The 25,434-nt window shown below is 38.5% G+C and overlaps 1 protein-coding gene across 1 annotated transcript in view; it reads right to left on the bottom strand.

Annotated features, from left to right (window-relative positions):
- Window positions 1–25,434, bottom strand: part of LOC129741292 (uncharacterized) — a 225,054-nt gene that overhangs the window by 15,206 nt on the left and 184,414 nt on the right. The window contains exons 4-14 of the mRNA XM_055733018.1: window positions 18,548–19,056; window positions 18,287–18,482; window positions 18,070–18,230; window positions 10,941–11,048; window positions 10,769–10,869; window positions 10,319–10,619; window positions 2,872–3,417; window positions 2,582–2,804; window positions 1,825–2,013; window positions 1,570–1,718; window positions 1,280–1,433 (exon numbers count right to left, since the gene is read on the bottom strand). Coding sequence (XP_055588993.1) covers window positions 1,280–1,433; window positions 1,570–1,718; window positions 1,825–2,013; window positions 2,582–2,804; window positions 2,872–3,417; window positions 10,319–10,619; window positions 10,769–10,869; window positions 10,941–11,048; window positions 18,070–18,230; window positions 18,287–18,482; window positions 18,548–19,056 — 2,637 coding nt within the window. The remainder of the gene's footprint in view (window positions 1–1,279; window positions 1,434–1,569; window positions 1,719–1,824; window positions 2,014–2,581; window positions 2,805–2,871; window positions 3,418–10,318; window positions 10,620–10,768; window positions 10,870–10,940; window positions 11,049–18,069; window positions 18,231–18,286; window positions 18,483–18,547; window positions 19,057–25,434) is intronic.

The raw sequence follows: 25,434 nt of genomic DNA on the forward strand, positions 1-25,434 counted from the left end.
CGTGATTTGACTAAAAAAAGATCAGCATGTCGCAGAGCTACGTCCAGAATGCAAAGAAGAGAGCTGGACTACAAACATACAAGGTACAGAACTTCCCAAACCGCGATGAGCGGCAACAATCGACGGCTAAAACTCGGTCGTCTTCCGGGTGAGTCGCGCGTCGGAACGTCAGCCAAGTGTAACGGAGCGTGGGTTATCTCTAGGGATTGACGCAGTTGTACAGAAGCTCTACGAAAAAATGCTGACAAAATATGGCTGCTGTGTGACGGACGACGAAACGTATATAAAAGCCGATTTAAGGCAAATTCCGAGGTTGGAGTTTTTCACCGGCAAGAGATAGTTCGACGTGGACGACAAATTTAAGAAGAAGAAAATGTCGAAGTTCGCCTCAAAATATCTCGTTTGGCAGGCCATCTGCTCTTGCGGACTGAGGAGTGAGCCTTTCGTGACAAAGGGCACAGTAAATGGCGAGATCTACAAATCTAAGTGCCTCGAGAAGCGCCTTTTGCCGTTCTTGCAGCAGCACGACGAAGCTCCGCAATTTTGGCCCGATTTGGCATCATGTTACTATTCTAGAAGTGTAGTGGAGTGGTATGAGGCCAATTCTGTCCATTTTGTTCCAAAGGACATGAACTTGCCAAACTATCCGTAGCTTCGCCCGGTGAAGCAGTACTGGACAATAATAAAGCGGGAACTTCGGAAGAGCAAGAAGACAGTCAATGATGAGAAGGACATGTGAAGAAAATGGCAAAAAATGAGAAACTGATACCGGATGACACTGTAAAGACTTTGATGGAGGGCATCAAGCGAAAATGAGAAATTCTTTTTATTTTTTAAGTATGTATCTATGTGTATAAAGCTACCCTAAAATTTTGCATTGATTCTAAACATTATTAGAAAATTGGCATGACATTTTCGGTGTCGCAATTATTTTGTGTTCGTCCTTTATTAGATGCTTTTTTCGTCAGGAATCATCCCACAAGTGCTATTGGTATGATGCTTGATCTCTACCATGTGAAAGGATGTGCGTCTTGTTATGCATAACAAGTGTTGACAATTCTTTTAGAATAGAGCTTGATGGCTGTTAAATTTGCATGCTGAACAATTATGTTTTGGTACATTTAGATCCTTCATATTTGAGGTTTGTTAACCGTTTTCACTCGTTCTCTAATTTTAATTTTCAAATTCTGAATCTATTTTTGAAATTCATCGTCCAATTCATGAAAGCACAATTTTCGATATAATTACGCAATATGTGACTTTGAAATAATAACCATACCTGTACTCTAATTGGATCGATTTGGAATCGTTCCGCAAGTGGCGACTGGCAATCAGAATCCGTTTGCTGTTGTTATCCCCGATAGAGTCACCCGATACACACTCGCCATTGAAGGGGATCGATTGGCCGTCCAGGTTGGCTTTCTCCTCGAAGACTGCAATAGAAAAAACACACAAAATATGATAGTGAAAGGCATTTGATACAGTATAGATGATTATGGTAGGCAACCGATAAACCTTCCCACATGCAATATTAACGTTCGAAAAGGGGGCCGGATTTATGTTACTCACGTTTATCCAAACTAATAATCGATCCTACTAAATCGTTCGCCGACATCGGGTTCAGCTTGTCCAGATTCTTCCTTCGCCTGACCAGCCACCAATCGATAATGAATATCACCAGGGCAATAATCTTTATGCTGGCACAGAGACCGACATATCTGAAAAAGCGAGCAAATTGCATGATTTATTATTAAACACACACGTGCTGAGGTGGGATGGGAACTTCTTCTTCTTCGTCTTCCGGTCCCCGTCCTGGTCACTTACTTGTAGCGGAACTTTTCAATGTCGTACACCAGACAGCGACCCCCTTTTTCACCGCAGGTCGATTTCCACAGCAAACAGGACGAATCTATCAGGTTGCCGAACACAATCGGTGCTGGAATGTACCCGAACAGCCGGAATATCACAAACTGCATGCCCAGCGCGAAGGAACGCTCCTCCTCCGAAACCGATCTGAAAAGGGCAAATTTCCGTTGAAGGTTGGAGTTTGTAAATTGCATTCAAAAAGGGGGCCTGTCAGTAAATTGTAAACTAGTATCATAAATTCCATCCTATTAGTTTAATCGGGGAGCAATTGTTAAACCGGAAACATATGATATATTTAGCTAATATGCTTATCCACGTCGATATTTGTATGCCAAAAACCTAGTATAATCTGTATTTCGTCAACTAGAGTTGTGTTGAATACTTGAGTTGGATTTTCAAATTTCAAATATGCCAAATTTTGATTTTGGGTGATTTAATGGTATAAATACTTGGTTTATACAACGGAATTGGACATTTTTTCAAACTTTAAAAAAGGAATCTATTCTAGAAAGTGTTACAAATTTCATCACAAACTTCTGGAAAAAATGCTTATAGTATTCCGCCGAATATGACAAATATTTGAAAAACTTTAGTAAACATTTCGAATAATCAACAAAAATTTACTTGGAATGACCATAAAAGCTTCTCCTAATGCCAAAGCTTTAACATATTTTCCAACACCCGTTACTGCAGTGCAGCAAACAAAAAAGCTTACCTTAAAACTATCATCAACAGGGGCATCTGCGTGGAGGCAACGACGAACGTCATAAAGAACAGCAGAATCAAAAACGGGTAGATCGTCCTGCAGGGTTTATTGCAGACGCCGGCAGTGGCCACAGGAACTACGGTTACTTCGGCAAAGTTTTCATGCGCATTGAGGGCCTGTGCTTGGGCACCCTCGGCCCCAGTGTAGACGCTGGTAACGTTGGTTTGGACGCCTGTTATGAAAAAATAATCAAATTTTTAAATGAATCCAAAAAATGTTAATCGAAAGAGGATACTCACAAGCACAGTTGGTATAATTGGAACTGGAAGAGAACGCCGTACAACCGGCGTGACAGGGGCTGAAATAGGTCAGCCCGTTATTACCGCAAACTGGCTCCACATCGTACATGTGGCACTCGCAGCCAAAATTGCAAGCAGCCGTCAAATTGACCTGGAACGGTTCCTGAGCGTGGGCCGGCGAGCTGTTGTAGTACGGTATGGTTGTGCCAGCCATTTTCAGGTTCTCACATCCCAAGAAGAACAACAACCCGTAGCAGGACAAACAGATCAGATTGGATACCAGCACAAACTGAACGGCACCCTTCGGCTTTAGCTGGAACCGTTTCAGGATACAGCCACCGGTAAAAATGCCGATACAAGCTCCAGGGATAGCAATCGAACCGGTAAACACGCTGGCCTGACTTTTGCCCAAGCTGAACTGCGTTTCCAGATACTTAGGAAGGAACACCACAAATCCGGAAACAATCATCAGCTCCATACAGGCGCCCAGGCAGGTCACGATGTACACCGGATTGGATACCAGGCGCCACATGGATAGGGGAATATCTGGAATATAAAAAAAAAAACAAGTTTAAGCATATTTTTCGAATGGACTACAATAAATTTTTATTTTAAATTTTATCGGAGACCTTGAAAACCCTAGTTGAGCAAAATTGTCAATTCATTTTTCAATTGAAAAAGTGTTTAAAACCCTTTAGAGAAACAAATATATTAAAAAAGCTTCTCCAAATTGAATTCTGCTTGATTGAAGAGCCTACCAATAGAAGACTATGAAAAAAAGAAATAAAGTTAATCACATCCTTGATGATCAGGCAACCCTTCAAGCTTATTTACTAATTCATTAAATTTAGTCGACACCAAAAAGTAGTCTCTTAATAACGTTTATTGACCAGAGTGAGAAATTCCAGCCTTTGGACCAAAAGTTACACGTTAAGTGAGGGCATCCATACCGAGGGACGTTCTTGGTTCAAGTTCAAAGCCATAGAGGTTGCGACGTATTCAAGATGTCTCCTCGAGGACATTTCCTTGAGGTCTCCTCGTAATGACTCGAGGTAAGTGGTACCCCTCCTCTTGTTGATAAAACGCCTGATCGCTTCTCTTGCGACTCGAGACCCGACCTCTTATTGTAAAGACGTTGATCACGCAAACCTATCCTTCTGAAGGGCCGAGGCCTGACCTCTCCTCTCCTCTAACAACTCGAAGCCCGACCTCTCATTTCCAGAACTCGAGGTTTGCCCCAACACGCGTGGGGCTTAACGCAACTATTCGGATGATTCCCGCCGAAGACTGCACCCGGCGCCGAGAGCCACTTCAGCCGTGGGTATTCCCCGATCGTGGAATAACCTTTTCCCAACGATTTCCACTGCACAGAAGGTAAAGTCTTATTCCCGCAGATTCGGTCGTTGGGAACTGAACTACTCGAATACTCCTCGAAGGTGTAGAATGCTGCACGAAAGCGGCTATCTCACGGCATCCGCTGCGAAAAAGAGGTAGCTTCAAACCGCGGGGTCGGACGCACACTACTTGACAGCCCTCCATCGATGGGGTCAGTCTACTTCGACCGTAGTCCGGTCTTCTTGGATCCCTCTGGCTGGCAACCCTAGAACTTTTGGCCCACGGCTGTGCTGATGAAGTCATCCTACACCGTTCACGGACTGCCGTTGACTCCAGCTCCTCTGCAGGGTAGTTGTGATCCGGTTGAGCCCAACGCTGACCGCATGCCAAGTTTTGAAGCCCGTACACATGCTCTGCACCACGTTGTCTACTGTCTTCGTGTCGGACCCACAGACCGTAAATATGTTGGAACGTACCGCCGCAATCCTCGGACAGGCAAACACCACGTTTTCGGGTGTTTCCTCTTAGTAGCCACATGTCCAAGCTCCCGATGTGCGGGATCTGACGCTGGCTCCACTTTCTCTCGCTGAGGCATCCCTCAGCTGCTGCCAGTTGAACATCGAATCCTCATTGGCGAGATCTAGTACATTGGGCGTGTCTTTATTGTCGTAACAATATACATCCTCCTCTAGCAAACCGAGTTGGGCATGCCGCCCGCCACTACGCAGGCAGCTTGTGACGAGATAGTCCGGTATCCACTGATAACCCGCATGTTCATGAGCCACTGTGCAGGTTACACTGTCTTCCCAGGGCCTGCCTCTAGGCAGTCGCTCCGTACCGCAAGATTGTCGTGATCATTTCGTATTCTCCTCTTGCTACTACAAATTGCCGAGGAGTTCGACATCATCCGTATGAGTGCGGCCGTGGCATTGACGCTCTACAACGAAGTCAACATCCTGCCTTGGCCAGAACATTCTCTATTAATCATACTAGAAATGTAGTTTCTCAACATGGAAAAATAGTTTCAGTCCATGGTCAGCCATTTTCGACTTACTTTATTCCTCTTGGAGGTTTATAAACGGCTCAACTTAACTTATATACCCATTCTACCACATACGCACTTAAGTCCACCTGAAACCTTTCAACTTGATCCAATTGCAATAATGCAATAATCCAAACATTTTCTTTGTAGTTAAAGTTACCATACTGGCGCTGCACGCTCCACCTCATACTTCTCCTCTTGACGACTAGAAGCTAGACCTCTTTTCTAACGACTCTAGGTCCGACCATTAATGGCAATAACTCGAGGTCCGTTCCTTTACCCATCGTCTGCTGGAATCACGCCTGGTACTGCACACTGGGACATTATCACGCTAGCATTCACTTACTTGGCGTTGGGAGTCTTTCTACGCCGAGGGTATCCTTTAACAGTGAAAACCCCCCTTTGTTACGAGATCTACCGTTTAGAAGCTCATGTTTCTTCCCCACAGCTTCGGCCGGTGGAAACGGCACTACTCCCATACTTCCCGGCATGGTTGGCAAACACTATTCCAGCTTTGCTCAGACGTCAGGCATTTAGCAAATTGGTGAGCGATGATGAGACAAGGGAGAAGCTCAAGAGAGAAACCCAGTTGGTTAGGTTTCTTTTCAACATCAACAAGAAGAAGCAAACTCGTTTGTTTATTTCTATTTTCTGTTTCATGTGTCTTTAGGTAAAGCGGCTTAGCGCGATAACAAGGAGCTCCAGAATGAGGAGCAGAGAGTAAATTTCAAGCGCTGACCGAATTGAAAGGTACTGCGGTATCAACCAAGCTTCCCGGAGATATCCTATCCACAACTGTAGCTAACCCACGATCAAACTCTCTCTACTCATATGATTCTCAACGATGGAGTCAGCCCATGCCAACGTTTTCGAGTATCCGCTCAAATCGCAGGTTCAAATGTCTCAGCAGGTTACACGGCTTATCCAGGCCGTATCCCCAGGATTCATAAACACAAGCTCGTCTGCTGTATTGATTTGCCGAGGTTATAACTAGAAGCCCAACACACGTATGTTTTCAAGCGGTTGGCTTAAGCGTCGCTTCCGGATGGAAGGCCACCTATCCTGTCTTAATTTGCCCAGCTGATGAGACTCGGTCGCGAGTACCTTTTGATTTTCTATTTTAGGAAAGAACAGGATGTGGTCTCTGAAAAGGGATTCGTACTTCGACCTATTTTGAGGTCGTTCCGGAGACGAGACGAAACCCTGCAGAAATTCGTGCAAATGGGAGTTAGGTAGTTGTTGTTTGGCACGAAGATAAACTACCAGGGTTTTATTTAAGCCGTCTTACAAGACTCCGTGTACTCACGTTTTCGGTAAATCTTTCGTGGGGTCTTGGGTCTACCTGCAACCCATCATTTTTGCTGTTCTGCGGTGAACTCTCTCTTGGCTTTCCAAGCTATTTGACGGGCATACGGTGGTAGTTGTGCTGCGGTGATTTGGCAAAAACCTTTTGATCGGTGCAGCTAGAGGAGATGTACTCTAGCTAGCCGTCGTTGTCTGCTGCCAGTTGAAGAAGACGATAACGTAATGACCGCGGTTCTCGTGTTCACGAGAAGACCGCGGCGCGCTGTGGTTCTCAAGGCGGTATCACTGCGTTTGCAAGAGAAATCTTCCGATGCTGCAGTGGATTGTTCGCGAAATCTGCCAGGAAAACGGACGGTGTTTTACACGACGCTCAAATCAAGATCATCTCCACAGCATACCTTTTAAGATGATTACACCTCTTAGAATGTATTGCCACTGCACTACGCTATTCTACCCTGTCTAGGCCTAGACTAATCGAAAGATATAATTAATTAAAGGCACTCCTAAGTGTAGGATACAGATGAATCGTGGATAAATTGAATAGCTCAAAGTAATGGTTAAAGATTTTGATCAATAAACACATTCGATTGAATGTTCATTTATGAGCGTGTAAAAGGCTTTTGTAGAAACGGTTAGGAAAGAGAGAGATGAAAAAGGAGTCGATTAACGAATTTTGACGTGAACGGACGCGAGTGCATAAAACCAATTCGGTATCGAATTTTGAATACGGCGAATGCGCCAACTGTAAACAAATCCAGATAATCACATAAATGCGTTAAACTCTTTATTTTACATCCGAAAATATGATCTCCTTTTAATTTTTCTTATTTTAGTGAAGTTAAATTTAATTTTTAAAATAAGGCGAATAGCTTTTTTTTATGAGTGTGTAATCCCACAGTTCATTCGTCCATTTCCCCTCAAAATTTCGTCGCGAACAAAAGGGCCAATAGTTATTTCGAGATGGAAAAAGGGCATTGAAGTTTTTGAAATTTGTTTTCGCAGGACGAGGAGAAGCACAAATCAGCATTTATAAGATCGTTGAATGTGCTAATGTGTTAATGTGATCATTTGGACCCGCTTTCAAGCCGAAATTTGCTTGAATATTGCTTATTTAATGAGTGATCCAAAAGGCGAACAGTCATTCTGCAATTCAAAAGGGCGCTCCAATTTGGCGAATGAACAAAATGAGAGCACCAGTCTGTGGTAAAAGGGCCCACAGTTATATTTATTAATTTTTTGAAGTAATAAGTACCGAAAAGCTATATTGATCGATCGGGTGATGAAATTAAATCAATTTGAAAGCGTCTTAGCGACTTATTTAGGAAAATAATTGTACGCAGCTAAATAGGAAATTGATTTTATTTTCTGAAACTTGGAATGCGTTTTTCTCAAAACAAAGGTCTTGGCGCATTCGCCGTATTCAAAATTCGATACCGAATTGCTATTGTCCGGAAGAACCAATCGACGAATCCGACACTAAGGAAGATCAAAAGTTTGCAAATTACCGGATCAAAACTTAGTGGATTAGTTTAACTCCCTGACTGGAACTACTCGATCCGACTTTGTCGAATCGCGAAGTTGAATAATTCAATCCTCTATCGCGAATTCTCGGAAAGTCCTTTTTTCCCCTTCTAAATGCGAGATCAGAAACCAATGTTTTGCTTCCCAAAATCCAGGTTCACAAACGGGTCCCGAAGAAGTTCATTCGTCTGACGCAAAAAAAAAAGTCTGTGGTCGGTGGTCTACAAAATACGGCGTCTCAAAGTCGAGTTCAGGATAAGACGCTTGCAAGCGAAACACGAAGGGCTAAAGTGACAAACCTCGAAGTATGCGTGTTAACCTCGAGTCATTACGAAGAGAGGTTGGATCTTTAGTAGTAAGAGAAGAGTTCAGGATTCAGGAAAATTATGGGTTCTTTAACCTCCAGCCATTACGAGGACAGATCAGATCTCAAACTGTCAAAGAAGAAATCATGCTTCGATTCGTCAAGAGCTTCCGAGTCAGCTTTATAAACTCTTATTGGACAAAAAAAGTTATAAGCGGTTTAACAGAAGTATGACTTTTGGCATTGAAGAACAATCAATTCAATTGATATCACTGCTGGTGCCTATCGAGGTATTGCATGACTAGCAATACTTCGTAAGACACGAGTAATGATGTCAATTGAACTGATTGTTTTTCAATGCCAAAAAACACTCTCTATTTCAACAGCTTATATTTTTTCCGCCTAATTAAATACGAAATTATGATCTTCGACGAAGTTGTTCAGCGGAAATGGCACAAGAACCACAGAAGAAACAAAAATGATGTACAGTTGCGTTCAAAAATGAAATCGCATGAAGCTGCGCACCCACTTCCAACTTTGACGAGCTGCTTTTTCCCTCTCGGTTGATTTTTTTTCATGAAAATTTCACACAATTTAGTTCAACTATCCAACTAACACTCTACGAAATTTGAAGTCTTTACAATGACGGGACACAAAGATAGAGCTATTTCCGTAAAAAAGGGAAATTTGGAGTTGCTTCACTAAACTTGCTGTATCTTCGACAATTTTCATTGAAAAATCTTGAAATGTGCTCCAAAGATGTAAAAGTTTGTGTTTGATCTAATACCAGGCCAAGTTTCGTCAAAATCGCGGAACGTGATCAAAAATGGTGCCGGGTAGAAAATCAGTTTCATTATCGCCCAGCAGAAGATTTCATCCTTTTTTCGACGGATGTTTGGATTGAAAATATCGTAATCCATGCATTCTTGGTTTTTTCTTTAACAAAATCTAAATTTATCAAAAAAATGTTGTAAATTGATAAAAACTTAATTCGTGCTTTGTTCGGAAGAGAAAATGTTTCAACAGAGTTCAAAATAAGAAGACCAGAGTTTCAGAAATGTCCTGCTGATTATTCCGATAAACAAATTTGATACACAATTAAAGCGAGTATTCTATTCGCTCTTGTGTTTCAATACCAGCTCTGTTGGAACAATTTCTATTTCTAAAGGAAGCAAGGAAGAAGTTTTTGAAATTTTCATGAAAAAATATCAAAGAGAGAAATGGCAGCTCGTCAAAGTTGGAAGTGGGTTCGCAGCTTCACTCAATTTCATTCTTTTTTGAATGCAACTGTAGCTTTTCAAGATTAAAATACTCAATTTTACTCATGTGAACGTTAGTTAAAAATTTGGCCAAAAATCATGGATGAGTTTTGAACCAAAACAAAGCTTTTCAGACCTCAGAATTTGAGAAATTCAAAATTGACCCCTAATCCACTCATTGTACCCGAAGAGTCCTTTCGGAACAATTGCATTATATGTGTTCAGATAAGTATAAATCAAAGAATTCAAATTTAAAAAAATATATATAGATCAACATGCCTCATGAGAACAATTGAGAATTTAATCAACTTTTGTTTGAAATTATCAACTTTTGCGATAAAAAACCGGAAACAATATATTCTCCATATTTGTCCATACAACAAAAGATTGGATTTGGATGCGGAACCATTTCATGTATTCAACGGAAGTTTGACCAAACTATATGATGTTTGCCTCAAATAATTGGGAACATTCACCAAATATGAGTCTGAAAATAAATTGGTTCTCATCTGTCGGCCGAGGTCCAGATAACCAAGGATTCAATCTCCCTCCTGTAAGTGGTATTGGTTGAACCTAGTCCGAAATCATCAAAAATTGTCCCCACAAAACTTCCCTCCTTAAGTGTCAATTTTACAATAGTCAGCCTTCTCGACAAGGTTTAGGCAAACAAATTCGACATACCTTTAATATCCCGCCCATATCCGGTATCGTCGCCGGGTTTGTTGTTTGTCGCCGTCGATTGACCTCCGGTTCCGCCGGGTGGCACTTTCTGCTGCTCACCGCCCACCATCGTCGTCGTTGTCATTGATGGGGGTGGAGATTGATTTTGCTGCTGATGCTGCAATTGTTGCTGCTGGGAGACTGGAGGATGTGGTGGAGCCGTACCACGTGGCAGACTGCTAGAGTTATTGGACGACAGTTGCTGCAGCTGCGGCAACTTTTGTTCGGCGATTCTGATTTTCTTCTTCTCCCGGGTAAGAACCTATAGGTATTAGTTTGGTTGAAGGGTAGAATTAATGAAAATATATTAATTTCATGGGCACGTGGCGCATAGGAAATAATTGGTTGACTCTTCGCATGGGCCTTGGAGATTTTCGGCCGTGGTATTTTTTATTGGCTTTTCTGGCTCACCTTTGGGAAAGAGAAAAAAGGAATTGCGACCACGATGAGGAGGATGCCACACACCAGGAATCCACCCCACCACATGCCGACCCACCGGCGGTCATCGGGATCTGTAAAATGAATGGAGGCTCACGGTTAGTTGTTTGTGGACAGGCAATGATAGAGACAATTTTGTACTAACCGATGTTGATGTCGCTCCCCGAGAACGAGTCCATGTGGAACGAGAGCAAATAGGCCCCCAGCAGGAAGCCCAAAACTGGCCCAAAGGCGGCCATACTGTACATTGCACCTGTTTTGAGGGGAGAGAAACCACGAATATTGAATTTTGCATAATCACGTGCTAACGTGCCAGGAGATATACAATAGGGTGGCTCTTATTTTTTTTATCTAACCCCAATCTTTAACGAATCAATAAAAAAAAAATGCTGGCAAAATTTTAGCCCATTCGGATAACTCTAACGGACCCTTAAAGACCTTGAAATTTTTATGAAACTTTCTTAGCTTTGCTTAGCTTGATTGACTACCCACATCCACCTTTAATCATTGAGCCTGAAATGCACCGTACATTTTTGTACAGTGAAATTAAATGTTTTTCAATTGGTTCCTAAATAAAATTTTAACAACGATCAATACATTTTGAGTTCCAGGATCGCTCGCCTGGCTCAGTAGAACTAGTTCCACATCGCCCTTGGTTGCTACTCCGTGATTGATCGAGGCCATCAATGATGTCTGGGATTGACATTCACAATGTCCAAAACTAATGCTCTTTCTTTGAACCGTCAATAACGGCGCCGGCCACGTCCTAATAGTTAAGAGGTAGTCCTCTGCATCCTAGCAAAGAATTTTATATGAGGAATGGGAATAAGGATTTAATCAGGAGTCAGTTTTGACGAGTGTGAAGGTTTTAACAAATTCTGCCCTGAACGTGAAACAGTCTGAAAAAGAAGAATAGTGCAAATAAACCAAAATCATCTTAAGGGTCGAAAGCCGGCATTAAAAATTTACCAAGTCTGTCGAAAAAAAAAAATAAAAAAAAGGAAATTTTAATTGAACAGGCAGAAGTTAAATTTTTTCTTGGATTAACCACTTTCAAACGAATAAAAAATATACTTCCCTTACTAATAGGCTAAATCGTCAGATGTAAACTAGTCAAGCTGTAGCTTTATTGTTTAGTTGCTCATCGTGATCAGATCAATAGTGTTTTTTTCGCTTCGAGTCAACAAGTTAAAGATAAAACGCTTTTTAATTTTTTTTTGGTGAAAAATAAAAAACGATCATAAGAGCTTATTTTTCGGTGCTCAAAATTATAATATTTTCGTCAATTGAGAACCTAGTTGGTTTCAGGTTCCCGTAAATAAAAATTACATTTACAATTTAGATATTTCTGTAAAGATATTTTTTGCTGAAAAAAATAATACTATAGGAACTACAAAACTGTTTATTCGAGAAAATAAGTGTTTCCTCAGAAAAGAGATCGCAATCAGCCCCGGGTGCTCGTTATGCGCTTATCTCCCCTACATTAATAAGATTCAAAAGTTATTTGGTTAGTTTTGCTAGGATTAAAAGTGTCAAAATTTCGAAAGAAATTTGAGCACAGATAATAAACCTTCAAAGTTGACTAATTGAGCTGAAAATCATGTTGAGTCCTTTCGACAGGTCGAAGAACAATTATGAGTCCCAAGGTTTCGATTTTTGGATAAGTGGTATTTGAGGACGGACCTACTGTCCGTCCGAAAAGAAAGCCCTAAACTAAGGTTGCCAGAATTTTTTCAGCGCGTATCCGGGTCGGAAAAACCGGGCAGTTTAAAAAAAAGCCTGGCAAAATCCGGACATTTGATTTCAAAAGTGACGACCATAAATCCGGGCAATATCCGGGCAAATTTTCTCAAAACTCAGAAAATACTCAACAAAAATTAAGAACAAAAAATGAAAAAAACTTATTTTAAATCAAAACTCATCTACAGATTTTAAATAGTATTTTAGGTTTTTTTTCATAATTATTTTTTTAAAACTTGCTCCAAAAGAGGCGATCGTTGTTTTTTATTTATTTGATTTGTCAAATAAAGTGAATGACTACGGGCATTTTTCAATGAAATCCGGGCAACCAGGCCGGGCCGGTTAAGGCGGCATCCATAAATTACGTAACGCAAAAAATGCACTTTTTTGACCCCCTCCCCCCTGTCACAAACCGTCACGTTTCGATGTACTCCCCCTATGAAAATTACGTAAAGCTGATAATTACCCCCCCTCCCTCCTCTTTTCATGTTTTTGAATAATGGTTTACGATGGTAAGAAAAGATTTCAACATAAATTTTTTAACGTTCTTCGAAACGAATTAATATTTATTCAAATCGCTTCTTAGTACTCATTGATGATAACTCTCTGATAAAATAAAACGATTGTCTTATTAATAATTGTTCTGTGCTTGTTAACTGATGATCTACCATATTTAATTTATTTTGTTCAAGGAGCATAACTTGTTATGCAAAATATACTCCACCCAGTAATATTCGTCGGAATTACCAAAATTGCAGTTTGCAAATTGAGAAAAATATTAAAATTTCCGTCTTAAGGATGAATTGAGTTCAGGAGGGAGTAATTGTACACATTTTCTAACGATTATTTCTTGGATATCCAATACACAGTTTAAAGAGTCTATCTCAGAATCATTAAAGAGGAAAGGTTACAAAACAAGTTTAATCATGTTGAAGCTTACAAATTTAAAGTTGTTTTTAGTTAGCATACCATTCTGCAAAAATTGCATGGCATCAAAATAGCTGCGATTAAACTGAAATTTTTAAAGAAAAAATCGTTACGTAACGAGAAGCATACCTCCCCTCCTCCCATATGTCACAATTCGTAACGGTTGAGCTTACTCCCTCCCCCCCCTAGGAGCGTTACGTAATTAATGGATGCCGCCTAATCTGGAAATCTTACACTTAACCCTTGGAAAAAATCCAATCATTCCATCCAACTCGGTAAGAAGAGATAATATATTACGATTATGTTTGTTGTTATGTAAAGTTGTCTCATAAAAATACGTTGAAGTAATGGAATTAAAAAAAACTTATACTTTCCATTACATATTGCTTTTAGAGCTCTGATGTTAATTTTCAAACGAAACTTTTTCAAAAAATTATCGTCAATCAACAGTCTTTAAACAAATCAATCCAAGGAATTTGTCATATTTCTATGATTTTCAAGTCCTGAGATATTGAATTATAAAGGTATTTATTCAATAGCAATTTTAGTCAAATTTGGCGATCTCCGAATAAAGTTTTTTCGCTGTGCACACTTGACATGGAATAACCCAAGGTGTGTATATATAAGATAACTGCTGCTGGATAACTTTTTGTTTTTAATATGAATAGTAAACATTTACATCGAAATTTTATTAATTTTATACGGATTAACATATTTTCTTACATATCAAATAAGATTATTTCAACCAGTGTTAAAATTTTATATTAATACATTAAAAACTAGCAACCATGGACACAGGACCCAAAAATTGACTTTTTGCTCTGTTATTTTTTTTTTCGATGCCTTTTTGGCCACCAAGCATCAGTGTAAAATTTGAGATGATTTGGTTGATTCTTGAATACGCAAAACGCGTTTCAATTGTGTATGGAAATTGGTATGCAAGAAGAAATTTTTGCGTCATAAATATTCAAAAAAAAATACAAATAAGCTTGAAATGTAGCTTCTATATTATTATGGGTTGAGGAATATTAATTAATAACCCAAAGTTATATATTTTTTTACTCTTAGCTGCTTTTTGAAAAAAAAATCAATATTAATTTCCATACAAAATTAAAACTCCTTCCCAGGGCCGAATTGAGCCTTCGGGAGGCCCGGGGAAATTTTTCTATGATTCGAATTTTTCTTTCATGTGCTAACTCTGTAGAAGGTAGTTTTTGGTACCGTCGTATAAAAATGGTCCATCTCGTGCAAACAGTGCGGAATAGTTAAGCAACTTATCAAAAATAAAAGCTCTGATTAGAGCTATAAAATGCAAAATTAGCTGTTTATATAATACCTCAATTATAAACTACAATTATCTGGTTTAGAAAAATGCAAGGATAGATTTTGAATAAGTTTTTAATTTCATTATTGATTGCCGGGTATGTGCTTCATCGAAAGCAGAATAAATATTTCCCTTTCAACATTTTACATTTTGCGCTTTAAGAAAATTTTATAAAATTTATGGGAAATTGCAAAACAGCGTATTTTTTCAAGGATAGCTTTTATACACTTTTATCAATCTTTTGGACTCCAAAAGTCTCATTTGATAACATAAATTCAAAAAGGAAATTAAATATAAAAAATGATAAGAACTCCAAATAAGTTTAGTACCTTGAACAATGATCTAGAGTTCTTAAAACTCATAATCATGAAACTGAACTTCAGTTTCTGAAGAAACAACACAAGACTTGAAGAAATTTAGTTCAATGAATCTGGAAAAAGATAAAATTAAAAAATAGAAATATTCATGTTAAGAGAATCACTCAATCAAACAATGAGATTGTTTTATGATGAAAAAAAAATTAATGATGAATTGAAAAATGATAAGCTGAATTCGGGATATTTACTTCAGTATAGAAAGAAGGTACCTCATTCAGTAGTTAATAGCTTCGGTCAAATCAGTTGAAAATATTACTATTTGATTTTAAAATCTTAGTCGGAAATTGAAATGGAAATTCAATAGAGAAATTCAACATTACCGATTGGTCCAATCTGAATACCTACAGATTTTTTAAATTTTGGATATTTATTCTAAACAAGGGAGAGAAAATGGTTTGGAATTTTTTAAATTAACGCAAATTCAAATTTAATGATCGAAATAGGAAAAGTGTCAATAATACCCGGCATTAACTCGGGTTTAATTCTTAAATGTTTATTATAAAGTCTTTTAGTTTTATTAAGTAAACATGAATCTATTCATGAACTGGCATATGTATAAAACTCCTTACTAGTCCTCACAACATTTTTTATAGTGATAGATAAGTGATAGAAAAGAAACTGGTAATTCTGCAAGACGAATGGGAGTGGGAATTAAAATGGGAGATGTTTTTCTTTAGTCTACCTATTTTGTTCTGAAAATCTTCTTCCAAAAACTGGTTATTGATATTACTAATATATTCAAATTTTGACGTTACATTTTTTGTCGAGAATATATTTCAAAATCAAAACCTTATGTTTGATTCGCCGGGGATTCTTCATTGTATAATTAACAGAAACGATGTATTGTCCGGATGTGAAATCCTGATTTTTTCGGACATGCCCAGGCTTTCAAAGTAAAGTGGATAAGTAAATGAAACCACGGTAAAAAAAACAGAAAATTCAAATTAAGCTAAGTTTTTTCAACCTATTTTTATCATTTTTTTTTGTTTTTGGGAGTTTTAAAACGAATTGAACTTTTTTGATGTTTATCGATGAAAAAACAATAAAATTTGAGGTATTTTTGAGGTATTAATTATACTAAGATTTGTCCAGATTTTGTGTTGAAAAGTTTGAAGTCAAAAACCAGATTTTTACACGTTTTTGAACAAAATTGTATTGATCTGCTCAGCCAGCAAAATGCGGGAAAACTTCTACAATGTTTGAAAGACTATGATCGTTTAGAAACGTGTGTATCTTCAAAACTATTCATTTAATCTAAAAACTTTTTATGGAAGAAATGATATGAATGATATTTTATGTAAAAATACAAAAAAAATATTTATCGTTGACTACAAGAGATATTTATACTTTATCATAAAATCTCTTTTTAATCTTTGCCAACTTTTTCCAGTCATGTATTGATCTATTATTTTTATCACAGAAGCAAAGCCTTTGTATAATCATCATATTTTACACAAATTCATCTGTAAAAATCAATTGGAATCTGGTTGGAACCTTTTCATGAGTAGGTATCTCGGAGAATTTGACCTCTTGAATTCGATTTTAACACAAATTTCACTATATTAAAGAGAAACGATTCGAGATATTTTTTATCGGGCTCCCTTTTTTCTGTTCCTCGACTTCTAGAACTTATAGCAGTGTGATTATAGTAAAGTAAAGTTGTTTTCGCCCCCCCCCCCCCCACCTAAGCGGGAGGGGCGTTTGACGGTATGCGGTTTATGAACAATTTCAAACGTAACAATGTTTTTTTTTCAGAAAAAATTCTGTAAGCTGCAATTTTCTTAACAATACATAAGAAAATTAAAACTAGATTCGATTGAATTTTAACGACTGAATAAAGAATTTAGATTTTTTTCAAGTGTTCACCAAATAATTCCTAAAAACTAGAAAATTCAAGTTTGAATGTATTTTCAAGTTTTATTGTATTAAGATTCCATCAAAAATTGCTAGATTTTCAAAAACGTCCTAGAAAGATTATTTTTGATCTGATTTTTTGGCAAGTGTATATAATATTGAAAAAAAAAAAAATAATAGAAGCAGTGCAAATTAATAAGAAATAGTCTTCAAAGTAACTGGCAATTTTGGAAAACTGCAGTAACTTTAACGCTAAGTTTTTGGTCGAAGTTGAGAAACCGATTACAAAATTTAATATTCAAAATATCATATTGTAAAAAGTTGCCAAAAGAAAAATAGGGAGTAAAAAAGAAATTTAGAAATTTATTCTACTTTTTGTGTCTGATACCTACATGGTACAATATTTAAAGAATTTCGATGATTATTGATATGTTTTCATTTTTTTGTACGCGATAAACAAGGTTAATAATTAAAAACCAATTATTCAATTCCAATAACTTTTTCAAGAAAAATAAACTTTTTTATAACTTCCACAAATGATTTCTACTATGGGCTTGAGCAATTTGAAAATACAAGATCATTATGAATTAATTATATGATTGTAGATCTTGCATTGAATCAACGTTGTTTGTTGAACTGTTGTATATATTTTCTTATCCTAATGTGAAACTTGTCAATAAACTTTACTTAGTTCAAAAAATATAATACAAAGGTAAAAGTTTCAGATATTCCCTATTCATTTTTATTTCTTATTCATCTCCCATTAAATGTACTGGAATTCATGCATAAAAAGTTCTTTAACTTTTTTTTCTAAGTTCAAATCTATTGTCTGTATTTTGGAAAATTGTTTGCAGACTTAAGATTTTAACTGTAGTTTTTTCACAATTTTGTTTACTTAAAGGCCTTTAAAGATCGCTTCAAAGTTAAGATTTAGGTATCAGTTTGAAAGTATGTGTTTGTGACTAAAAGGTTAAGACAGACAGATTGTTTTGTTTCTGGAAATCTCCACATAGCTAAGGGCCACCCTCATATACACCACACAGTACCCTTACCTATATACATGGATGAGCTTTCTTTTCGCACGTGATCGTCCACGTAGGTGGTGCCCAGCGTGAACAGCGGACTTCCACCCCCGCCGAGCAGAATTTGTGCTATCACGAACAGTATCACGGGCCCGAAGGTAGAGGCTCGTCCCTTCAGACAGTTGTCGCCCCTATAAATGAATTTCGTTTAGTTCCGTGAATTTAAATTGCATGTCGAAAACCCTACCTCAAATTGTGCGTCGTCAGGGGAGGATTCGACAGGCTGTTGGACAACCGCCCCAGGCCCATATCCTGCTCCCGAACCGAGACCAACCGGCAAATATTGTCGGTCGTTTTATTGTCAATCATAATGCCCGGATTGGGCTCACCGGTAAAATGAGGAACCATAAATACCAACGATCCGATGCCCATTATCACGGCACCTGTTGTCAAAAATCGGAAGAAATATTAAATCTATCAATCAAAGCTTTACCCCTTCCACACTTACCGATCCCAATCCAAACGGGAATGTGCCTTCGACTGCCCAGATAGCTGACGAATATAACAGTTATAACATTTCCTATTTCATAACTAGAAGCTACCAGTCCGGAAAGGCTCGACGGAATTTCGAACCGCTTCTCAATGGTCGTAATGACCGAATTTATATATCCGGAACTAAGCGCCTGTTGCAGCGTCACCAGAATCGAAAGCAACAACACGAACACCTTGATCCGGGCAAACTTCTGGATGGCCGACGGTCGACACGTAAGAATGCCGCAATCTCGGCTGTAGTCTTCGTTGACCAGCAGCACATTCGAGAGGGCAGGTTTTTCCATCATCATCAGGCTGTTCGAGGGCTGCCGGCTGTGGCATTTGATGACCGTGTCCGCCGGAACCGTGTTGACCGATACCGGCAGCGATTCCGATTCCACCTCCGATCCCGGAATGTCGGCACTGCTGTCATCGGTTTGCGCCTCCGAGTAGAGTCCGGTCATGGCGTACATGGATTCGTTTCGCCTGAAAGTTGGATTGGATAAAAACATAACATGGGTTAGAACTAATATGAAAAGGCCTCAAATTTTGAACAATAAATCTTTTTTTTTATTATTATAGATAAACATGTGATTATAATGCAATCTGTTCTATAAAAGTTGATTTTATGCGTTAAAAAAAACAAATCTGTTAAAACTATTGATTTCGAATAATCTAAGCTTTTTTTTTAAATTTTCGTGTTCTCAGACATAGATATAGGTATACACCCACAAATCAGACTCTACTTTAATAATGAGCTTCTTTGGAGGTGGAATTAACGGCATAAGATTGTATGCCGGACCGGCATTAACAAGCTTTCTAATGACTGGCATTGTCCTCCCAGCGCTACCACATTGCGTATGTATGCAAGAAACCAAATTAAACACATCGCATATCCTATCATAAGACAAGGCAGAATGGAAACAATCAGCCAGCAAGGATATTGTCGAATGATGTACCGAGCGCTGTGTGTTTGTAAACCCGTTTAAGAACAAAAAATCTTTGATTCTAACCGCCGGCAAAAAACCACCAGCCAAGATGAGCTGTGCATGTAAATGTAAACCGGCCGGCAATTGAAAACAGTTTTTAATTTCCCATTCCCACCTCACTATCCTCCCATTTTCATCCCTTTCTCATCAAAGATTAAGAAGGATGAAAATAAAACCGGCCAAACGACAGACTGCCAATGTGGTGTGTATTTTTGGTAATCGGCGGTGGCAGAAGAACTATGACAATAAACTTTCTATTGCTAACCGACTCAGATGGTGCACTGGGAAACGTATCGGACTGGCAAACCAAGATGAGATGTTGCAGTGAGTTCGATTCTCACTATATTTTTTGGGATGAAGTATCCAATAGGGTGAAAATCGTATAAGGTACACCGGGGTACGTATGGACGGTTTTTCGTATAGTTCAACTTTAAAAAATCATTAAAAATCAGCAGTGAAGCAATTTTAATAAAACTTCATTCAATGTGAAGTCGAACATGTTGTTTAAAAACGCTGAAGAGATGAGCTTGAAAAATTATCACGTAAATTGTTATGGACTACTGGTGTCTTCACTCACCCCGCTTTATGGGGTAAGTGTGGACGGTAGATTTTTCCTTTGATATTTCAAAAAAATTTCAACAAATTTATGTTTTTTTTTAAATTTTTTTTAATTTTTTTTATTTTGTAGCGGCCCACCACACTCCCCCACACCAAAAGGCTCATTTGAGCCCCCTGGTAATGGACGCTACTGTTCTCAGCACGTCTGGCAGCAATTGAAAAAGAAAAATTTTCTTGGTGTAGTTTTCTTGGTTGATTACGTTACTTTATTGTTCGAACCGTCCAAAATTTTGAAAAAAAATCATGATACTATGAGTAAGGCATCTTTTAATGATTACTGTGTGTAATTTATGTTGCAACTCACGAGATCCGATTTTATCAAAAACACAGAAGAAACAGGTGCTTTACCCAATTTATCATGATCCGAATGTTAAATATAGCTAAATTGTATTGGATAAAGGACAGAAAATTGAAAAAAATGTGTAAACATCAAGCCTTTATAAAGCCGTCCACACTTACCCCAGGTAGAATTTGGAGACAAAATTTTAGTTTTTTGTAAATAAACTCTTTTTTCTTCCTTTTTAACCGCCGTTTCTGTTCCTAACTGGTTGTTAGAATGTAAGGATTGTTTCAATGTGGAGTTTTTCGCCAAGAGCCAGCTTCCCAGCAAACATTTATGAAGGTATAACGCAGGAATAACAGAGTTATTCAACCAAATATACCAGATAAAAAGGTTGTATTTAACTTACCAAAATAGCATATAGCTACAAAAGTGGAGGCGATATATCTACAATGACAAGATTCCAGCGGTTCGATTTTCCAACAAAAAGCAAAATAAACGAAAAAAACATCCTCGACCGAGATTTGAACTCCAGTCCTTCGAATTCGCAGTCCGGTATCTTAAGGGGCCGTCCATAAATGATGTCACGCGCTAGGGGGGAGAGGGGGTTTTGATTTTTGTGACAATTTGTGACATGGGGGGGAGGGGGGGTCAGCTTGAGCGTGACATCACTTATAATTACAAAAAATAACGCAGCAAAACAATAACAAATAATTTTATCCTAAATTCAATAAAACTATACTTGCACCATTCATTTAATGAATAATAATACTCACGTAATCACTTTTGGTAAATTTTATTATAGCATAAGAAAGTTCACAAGAATACTTTCACTGCAACACTCAGGAAAGTCCTTTCCACTTAAATTGTGGCAACGGGAACAGGATTGCTTGGCTATTCTAACCTGTGGAGAAGATTTGGATTGCGAATGGATTGAAGAAGAGGAACTAGATTTGGATGGTTGGATAGAGATTTGGTCATTGATATGGAAAGTCATCAACATAATCCTTGGACTCATGATTGAAATGTTTTTTAAGCAATGATTGAAGGCTTGTTAAAAGTTGTTAACCTTTTTTTCAATTCTTTGAATAAAACATGAATTTAAAAAAGCAAAATTTTTAATCAAATTTCTATGAGTTGAAAATTTTACTCCAGGGGGGGGGGGTTTAGGAAAACGTGACGTAATACAAAAGGGGGGTTACGGAATTTGTGACAATATGTGACGGAGGGGGGAGGGGGGGTAATTTTTTTCCAAATTTTGCGTGACATCATTAATGGACAGCCCCTTACCACGATGCCAACTCATCAGATGAAAAGGTCTTCGCTATAGCTCTATAGGTGAGATTTTCTTTTTGCGAACCGGTCAAAGGAAGACACCGGAGAGAATGTCAATTGAAGAACCGCCCATTTATCGTAAATCAGTTCATTCAAATCGTAAATGTCGAATGAACATATTCTTAACTTTTTGAAGACATATTTACGAATTGACTAAACTGCTATCCGATTAAATTTTTTTGGGCAAAGCTTGTCGTAAATGAATGAAAGAATATCACTCAATACCAACGTGTTTACGATAGTTATTGAAAATGTCTTAATATTCGATTTGGATTATCATTTCTATTACGATTTCATGTTAGCTGGGTTGTTTACGAGAAATTTGCAATTGAAAAAGGTACACATCAACTCGACATCGTAGTTGAAAACAGAAAATTCTCAAAAAGTTGCTGTAAACTTCCGTTATTGTCTGAATCGTATCTTTTTCACAGTTATTGGATAAATAGATTACAAGTAAATTGAACATTCTGCATTAAAAGTTTGAAAAAATAGTGCACAGTATTGTTTTGATAGCCATCGTCCACACTTACCCCGGTGTACCTTACCTAAAATGTTTTTTGTTTCGCTTGAATGTAGTGGTCATGCATCATTTAGCTCGGGAGCTTGAGTCATTATGCCAGCAGTACTTTTCCAATCATACAATTCTTGGTACAGTACACTTTTCAGCTCATTTTCGGCACAAAGATTTGCTAAATAGGCATTATAATTTTGCAAACTCTTCTATGGGTGTAGTTAATTTCAACCGCAGTAAGACTGCGGGATACAGGGTTGCCAACATGTTTTTTCAAAAATCAGGGAACAGGCGAAATAAAAATCAGGCAAAATCAGGCAGTATTAAAGTAACGGACATTTCGCTCAAAGTGATGACCTTTTTTTTTTTTGATCATCGCTCCACATTTTCACTCTATTATGTGATGTGAGCCTACTTGGTTAAATAATTCTACTGCATAAAGCAATCGAAAGCTTCCATTTAAATCTCTTTTTTAAATAACAATCAATGGGAATCTTTCGATTGCTTTGATTCAGCCACATTTTCACTTTTTCACTTCAGCTATGGTACCTACTCAAGTTCCTTACTACCATTTTTCATGACATTCGCGAAAATCAGGCAAAATCAGGCATATTTTCAAAAATCAGGGAAATTCAATGGCTTATCAGGTTATCAGACAGAGCCTCGAAAAATCAGGCAATGCTTGAAAAATCAGGCACATTGGCATCTCTGGCGGGATACATGGTAAACAGCTCTGAATGTGCTATCTGGCAAATTATGGGCAATTCGTCCTCTGATTTCAACTTGGGTTGTATGTAGTGCGTCAACAAAAGCGGTGATTGTAGGATCTCACGAAATCGGTCATAGGAAGTTTCACATGCTTTCGACCAAAACAAACTTGATGCCACTTTTTAGTATCCTGGTCCATCGGATGTTGAAGCTGAAGCATTTTTTTTGACGTATTTGCCTTAAAAGTCCAACAAACTTTAAATCGTATCAGACATCATAATTTGATTCGTATTCCGGTATTGCGAGTTGCAATTCTAATTGAACATTGAAAAGATCGTACAAACAGTCGTCTGAAGTCGGATTAGATCGGATTTGATATAAATTCCGCCATGTTTTAAATTTTTTAATGATTTTGCTCATTGTATTCTCCCGTGTGGGTATCAATTGAGAGAATCATCGTCTTGTTCTCTCTGTGACCAGCAGGTAAAAGCTGCTTTTGTAACTTACATACGATCATTCTATAATGTATATGGAATGTATATCATCCAGATTGCCCGGTTTTATCCGGGTTTTCCCGGATATTTGATAAAAAAAATTGAAAAAAAACAGTCCGGCACGGCCCGGTTTCCCGAATTATATTGTATAATTTTCGGATTTGGCCCTCCTTTATTCACTTCATTTGGCAAATCAAACAAGAAAAAAAACATATTGTGTTATAACTTTTTTATCTCCAAAACGTTTTTTTAGCAAGTTTCATAAAAATAATCATGAAAGGTTTTTTGGAAGCCTTTAGATCTGTTGATAAATTTTGATGATTTTTTTTAAATTTTTTTTCTTGATGGGTAATTTCTGGCTTTATCGCGTTTAAGTACGAACGTATTGTTGGGACGTTGCAATATCCTTCACGGTGCAAGCGCTATCATAATGAATCAAGCTTATCGTAGACCAAAGATCAAAAGATGATTTGAGTATTCAATGAATTTATTTTATTCGAAACATTTTTTTGTATTTTGAATTAAAATACACTCTGCACTTTTCGGATGCTCCGAAATAGCTGTGACTAACCGGATCTTTTAATGGTGGACCAAACAACCAAAATCCTAAACCGGATGTTGCTTGTCCGATCGATGGCATCAAGGTCTGACTCAAGGTAATATCCATCAGATCCGGAACACTCGATTGGATCTTCTGGAGTAGCGATGGCAACAGACGAGGGTCCTCCTGAAGCAGCTGTTTCCAGCCCGGAACTCAGCCGGAAGAATTTTTTCGCTTCTTGGGATTATATTTGCAAAAATCAAGGCGAAATCTTTGTCTGAGGGGGATGAATAACACAAGAGTGTTAAAATCCCAGAAAAACAAAAACAAAAAAAATGTCTGAACAATATCCTGATGGTTGGCAAAACTCCGTGTTTTTTTAAAAAAAATCACAGCACCTGGCATCCCAAGCCAACCAGCAGCCAGCTGTCAAATTTCAGCTGCGTTTCGCCCCCACCACCGCATCCAACCCTCCCCTACTTTTTGCCAAAGTGAGACCACCATACTAGATTCATCATGAGCGCAATAGCCTTCACGGTGAGCGCACTTGTGTTCATAGAACCGACAGTCTTTATTGATGTGTATCCCACCGCTAGACCAAGAGGGAGTTTTTGGTTGTTCGCGGCGTGGACTGCTGCTTCTGAAGCGATGAGTTGTTTTTCTTTGGAGGTCTGGTCACCATATCCTGCTTCAAGTTAACCAAACGGTTGCACTGCTCTACGACCTGCTCCAGGGTAAGATTGGCAGATAAATTGAGCTTGTTGATCAACCGCATCCAAATTTCCGTATCCTGATTAGACTTCAGTTCACAGACAAACGTCAGACATTCAAACCACTCCTCGGTTAACTCGGAGAGTCTGAAATCGACACAAGCCTTGTTGACCCTGCATGAATAGAGCAGGTTATCTTCTCCAGGGTCTTTCGCAGTCTGGAAACAATTGTAACGCCAACAGAAAGTTGAGACAGTTGTACCGAAAAGTGCTTTGAGTTTGCTTACTGTCCCATTGAACGTGAAGTCTCGTGAGATCCTGGGAAGAATGAGGTTATGGTAGCGTTCATGGTCTTTCAGGCTCAGTTTTCTCAGGAAGAGCCGTACTTTCGCCAAATCGTACAGCTTGGTTGCGTCGAGTTCAAACAGGTCACTGTTGTTGGAAAACCAAGCGTCAAAGGTGTGTCTACTGACCTTATCTTAGGAGAACTCCGCCATGCACGGTTTCGTTTCTGGACAAACCCTTGATGGCCTGCTGCGTAGAGGTCAACTGCTCCGACATCCATGTCATGAGGGCTTGCTGATTGGTCAGGAGCCGCAGAAGTGCACCTGAGAAATTCTGCAGTGATGGTACATACTTGTGTTCCTGCACTAGCTGCAGCCGCAGCTTTGTTGCAAA

Source organism: Uranotaenia lowii, chromosome 2 (genome assembly GCF_029784155.1).
Source record: "Uranotaenia lowii strain MFRU-FL chromosome 2, ASM2978415v1, whole genome shotgun sequence".
Taxonomy (NCBI): domain Eukaryota; kingdom Metazoa; phylum Arthropoda; class Insecta; order Diptera; family Culicidae; genus Uranotaenia; species Uranotaenia lowii.